Source organism: Elephantulus edwardii, unplaced genomic scaffold, assembly GCF_000299155.1.
Source record: "Elephantulus edwardii isolate Elephantulus edwardi_28Jun2011 unplaced genomic scaffold, EleEdw1.0 scaffold00260, whole genome shotgun sequence".
Lineage (NCBI taxonomy): Eukaryota > Metazoa > Chordata > Mammalia > Macroscelidea > Macroscelididae > Elephantulus > Elephantulus edwardii.
This window is the reverse complement of record NW_006400010.1, coordinates 415896-421315: the sequence shown is the minus strand read 5'-3', so window position 1 is coordinate 421315 and position 5420 is coordinate 415896. Positions and strand designations below refer to the sequence as shown.

At 40.8% G+C, this 5420-nt stretch overlaps 1 protein-coding gene across 1 annotated transcript; it reads right to left on the bottom strand.

Moving 5' to 3' along the window:
• Nucleotides 1–687: 687 nt before the first annotated feature.
• Nucleotides 688–4970, bottom strand: RBM8A (RNA binding motif protein 8A). Its single transcript, XM_006899538.1, has 6 exons — nt 4904–4970; nt 4665–4724; nt 4455–4532; nt 1192–1328; nt 868–1004; nt 688–757 (listed from the first exon to the last, which is right to left on the bottom strand). Exons 1-6 carry the CDS (start codon nt 4968–4970, stop codon nt 688–690), a joined length of 549 nt encoding a protein of 182 aa, XP_006899600.1.
• Between the last annotated feature and the right edge of the window lie 450 nt (nt 4971–5420).

The window sequence follows — 5420 nt, the reverse complement described above, 5'->3', positions numbered from 1 at the left end:
AAAATTCTGAGCAGCAAGTATCCATATAATCTTACTCTGGCTGATACCTGAGTTTACATGTAATACAACATTTTACAGGGAACTCCAGTCTAGAGAAGCAGCTGCCATAACATAAATTGTGCTTTAGAAGTTTCAATTCTAAAAAAAAAAAGTTTCCATTCAACCTTAAATGTATCTCATGAAGGGGCCATTTATTTACAACTCACACATAAGGAGGAAAATAATAAGAAATTAAGTATAAGTACAAGTTCTAGCCCAGCTTAGGATAGAGAAGTAGCTGTCTGGTAATAAAGGTTGTCTTGTATACTCTTTCAGTTGGTAGCAATAGTTTGCAAAGAGTCCTGGGAGGTGCTGTGATAAAAGCATTCAGCTGCTAAACTCAGGGAGAAAGATGTGCCATTATTCTCTACAGAGATACACAGCCTGTGTTCTAGGGTTCCTATGAGCTGGAATCAACAACAGTTGATCTGGTTTGCCAATTTCATCTTATTGTTGCTTCCAACCAAAATACTGCCTTTCTGTAAACAATAAGGGCTTCTAAAATTAGTGTAGGAAACATTTATTCACAACTTAAACATGAAACAGGTAAGAGATTAAACATAAACATAATGAGTTCTAACCCAGCCCAAATCTCCAAGGCCACATGGTCAAATCTCTTTGATGAACATCTGTATGACAGATGACCAGTCAGCGCCGCCTCCGGCCTGGCCTCCGGCCTGGACTCCGGTCTGGACTCCTGCTGTGTTTTCGGCCACCTCTGAGGAAAAGGAGGGAAGACCATCAGAGAGGTATCATACAAAGCCCCTACCCTTTCCTGCTCACAATCCCTTTACCAAGACAACAGAATCACTCTCCTCTCCACCTTACCTCCTCCTGCTCTTGGGAGGTCCACGAACAAAACACCAGTCAACACTGATGGGCTGTTCCATCAAATCCTGGCCATTGAGTCCCTCCATGGCAGTCTGGGCCTCCTTGAATGTTTCATACTCAACCAGAGCATATCCCTACAGGATGGCAAAAAATGGATGTTAAAACCCTCCTGTCACCAAGCATCACGAGGTATTCTTTTCCTTAAATCAAAATCTATTCTTAAAAAACAAACCAACCAAACCCAAGAAAAACTTCAAGTGCCACCCTACATCAAATTAACTGTCTGCTGAAAGGGTGGCAATAAAACATTACTCGGCATACCTTCAGGTATCCTGTACGCCTGTCCAGGTTGAGGTGGATATTTTTTATTTCTCCATATTCTGCAAATTTGTCGTGGATGTCTTCTTCAGTGGCTTCCTCATGAACTCCAGTGACGAACAAAATCCAGCCTTCAACAGCTGTTCATGGAGAAAATGAGGTAAAAAAGATTTTGAGCACATAATAAAACAATCAGAACTATCAGAGTCGAGACAATAAGAGCTTTTGGGTTCTCTGATTAATTATACTTGGTTTTATTTATTGGATTTAACTGCTTAAGGGAGGCAGTGATTCAAGAATTTGTCAGCTAGCCAAAAAGTGTTCGGCTGTCTCGAGGGGGGGGAATAGTAGAACCACTATGGAAAGTAGTTTGGCTCTTCATTAGAACCAAGTAAACCACCAAAAGCAATCTACAAATTCAATGCAATCCCAATACTGACACCAATTCCATTCTTCAATGAGTTGGAAATGGCAATTTTCAATTTCATCCGGAATGCAAAGAGACTACAAATAAGCAAATCACTCCTGAAAAAGAGAAACAAGTAGGAGGCATCTCACTCCCTGATCTGAAATTCTTCTACATAGCTGTGGTACTCAAAACACCGTGATACTGGTACAATGACAGACATATAGCTCAATGGAGAACCCAGAAATCAGCTCATCTACTTATGGTCAAACAATCTTTAGGACAAGGAAATGAAATCAGTTAAGTGGAGAAATGACAGCCTGTCTAACAAATGGTGTAGGCAAAACTGAAAACCATCAGTTGAAAACTCAAGAACCCACAACTCACACCAAATATAAAAACTTCATCAGAAAAAACTTGGAAGGACTGTCTAGCCCTTACCCACAATGTTAACAGTCTTCCAAGCACCATGAAAAAACCTACAACCAGGAGATAATAAAAGAGATGAATGGACCTTCTAGGAATCAAATCCCTACACATATTTTAAAAAAAAACCTCTCCAACAGGGTAAAAAGGAAACCCAAAGACTAGCGAAAAATATAGTCCCTATCTGATAAGGAACTCATATCTAAAATTCATAGAATACTCCAGCAACCTAAACAGGAAAAAGGTAAACAATCCAATCACAAAATGGGAACAGGATATGAAACGACACTTCACCAAAGACGACATTCAGATGCCAAATGAACACATGAGGAAATGTTTAAAATCCTTAGCCATTAGAGAGACGCAAACTAAAACAACTATATTATCTCACCCCAGCAACAATTGCAAAGTCTGACACAGCAGTAAACAACAAATACTGGTGAGTTTGTGGAGCAATTTATATTTACTGTTATTCACCCTTATTTACTGTTGGTGGTAGTATAAAATGGTGCAGCTACTATGGAAGGCGGTATGGTGCTTTCTCAAAAAGTTGGAAATAGAAATACCATTTGACCCGGCAATTTCATTACTAGGAATATACCCTTAATAAACCAGAGCTGTCACACAAACGGATAAATGCACATAGAAAAACTATGGTATGGAATAATGCAGCACTGAAAAACAAGGAACTCATAAAACATTACATAACATGGGTGACCTGGGGGACATTATGTTAACGAAATATCTCAATCACAAAAGGACAAATATTGTATCACGATTATAAAAAAGGACTGACAACAGGGATTGTGGGAAACTAGCAAAAGAGGTGATAGATTATGAACATTGTACTGGAACAGATGAAGGAAAGAACTGTTTAAAAGGAATATAGGATTGGAACATATGCATGACACCAGTCCAGTCTGGATAACAGTCCAGTTTTGCATTGCAAACTGGACTGCAGGAGGAGAGAGGCGGAATTATACAAGGAATGAATATTTTTTTAAAAGAGTGAACTGGAGGAGAGAGTATGTGCAACAATGAATGAATGAAAATTCAGCTTTTCTGTAAACTTTTGTTAAAATCACAACAAAAGTTTTAAAAAAAGGAATAGAAATATTATTGGATCCATCAATACCCCTGTTGTATGCTGTCAAGTAGGAACCTACTAACAGCAGAGCCTTCAGCAGATTTTCAGAGGCAGTTAAATGTAAGGGAGGAGACTGCCCATCCTCCCAAGGAGCAGCTGATGGATCTGAATTGCGAGTCATCAGGATTGAAGCACACCTTCTTATCACTAGGCCACCAGAGCTCCCTTGCAATACTCCTACTAGATATATATATTTTAAACAAACAAAATCAGATATATCCACACCCCCACTTATTACAGCACTATTTACAGCTAGAAAGAATCCAAGTGCCTGTCAAAAAACAAAGTCAAGAAACTATGCTGCCTTCACACACTAAAAGGATCAAGTGTTAATGAAATACTGTAAAATATGTATCAAAGTTTATAATATCAATCAAAAAAAGGAATGTTCGAATTTTGTAAATAAACTAGCGTAAAAAACTAAAAGAGCACTAAGCTTGGAAAGGGGCTGAAATCCAGTTTGAGCCAGGTTCTACAGAAGCTTGTTTGCTGGGACTGGTGAGCATGAGGGTGGAATGTTGATTTCCTAAGGGGAGTGAGATGATGTGATTTTGGCCTCCTATTTAAAAACCCATTCGGGCCCCAGGGCCTGGTTTGGTTTTTGTCAAACATTCTTCTTCTAAGTGGTACATCACTGGTCTGTCCATTTGCTGTACAGAGGAAACTCATGGTTGCTGTGATGCTAAACATTGTGACACTGATGTGCCAAATGCGATAACGGTTACCCACTGTGGACAGTGGTGGAGCTCCCCGATTAAAGCAAGCTTGGAAGCAGAAGTGGCATCCACTTCTGAAATGGCTTGCATCCGGAAACCTTACCAACATGGAGAAACAACGAAAGTTATACAAGTGTTCAGGTCTTTTGTTCATAGGGTCACTATGAGTCATCTATGACTCAAGCACTTAATAACAACAACAAGTTTTGGGGGGGAGGGGAAGGAAACGATGACAGAAGACCAGTCACATAAAAAGCTAACAATTTAGAAAACTAAATCAAGCTTATGCTTTAACAGAGATAAAAACTGAGGGGAAAAGGAATAATAATAAATAAAAATTGTTAGTTAAAGACCTCGAAGGACATGTAAGTTGCACTGAAAAAAAAAATCAGTTATTCTAACTCACAGGCCACTTCGCTGGGGAGGAGACAATCTATTTCGGAAGATTTATTGCCTCGCAAATCCTGTGGGTAGTTCTACTGTGTTCTACAGCATCAGTAAGGATCTAAACGACTAGATGCTTCTTGTTAAAAAACTACCTAAACCCACACTTCGTCTCCATTTCACTTACAGCGCTGCGGTCCGGGTTCATCTCCATCCTGCTCCACACTGTCGAAATCCTCACACATTCGCGCCCGGGTCCCTTCGTCTATAAACAAACACAAAAAGATCACCGAGAATTCCTCTCTTCTCCCACCGTTCCTCCCAACTTTGAGAGGGGGTCTCCAAAACTCGAAACTCCCGCCCTCTTAAATCAGTCTACAGTTTACATTTTCCCTACACTCACCAAAGCCGCGACCTTTCCGTTTCTTTGCTTTTTCCTTCAGTTTATGTAAGCTCTCTAGAATCCAAAAAGAAAAAGAAGTAACAAATGCAACAGTTGTTTGTGATAACTATTTGCTCACAGTCTCCAGGGCTCATCCCACCCCACTGGCGCCCAGTCCTCCCAAAGGGGGCTGGAAGAAACGAAGCCCTTCTCTCGCTCTTTGCCTTTCCCGCAGCCTCCTCCACGATTCTCACCATCGCCATCCTCATCCATGGCGAAATCCTCGCCTCCCGCCTCATGAAGATCCAGTACATCCGCCATCCTGCCTTCGTTCTGTCCGTCGCTTGTGCCGCTCAAGCTTTAAGAACCGTAGGAAACCGTCCCACGTAGGAAAGGTCTACAATCAAGTTGACCAATCAGAAATCAGCTCAATAAAAATACGCAATGAGGGCGTTGCTATATTGTGGCCACGGAGGGAGTTGCCTCCATCCGGGGCTGAGGAGATGAGTGAGATTGTGTTATGAGCCTCCAATCACGGGAGGAGTGGGCGGGGCCAGTTAATATTTTTTTTTTCAAGCACTAGAGTCTCCAAGCTGGCGGAGACTGGTTTATTATTTATGGAATTGTTTTCTGTAGTTTTTCACCTCATCCAGGGAATTGAACCTAAGAAAACTTCCGGATATGTACCCTGTTCTGAGGTCTAACCTATTATCTAGCTTATGTTGTGTTTAAAAAAACAGTTGGGTTAGTATGATCTCAAAAAGGATTTTT

Coding starts and splice junctions, on each gene's coding strand:
- RBM8A (XM_006899538.1), bottom strand. CDS start 4,970: ATGGCGGATGTACTGGATCTTCATGAGGCGGGAGGCGAGGATTTCGCC. Junction 1,005..1,191: donor GGCGTACAGGATACCTGAAG/GTATGCCGAGTA, acceptor GCCATCCTGTAG/GGATATGCTCTGGTTGAGTA. Junction 758..867: donor CCTCCCAAGAGCAGGAGGAG/GTAAGGTGGAGA, acceptor CCTTTTCCTCAG/AGGTGGCCGAAAACACAGCA.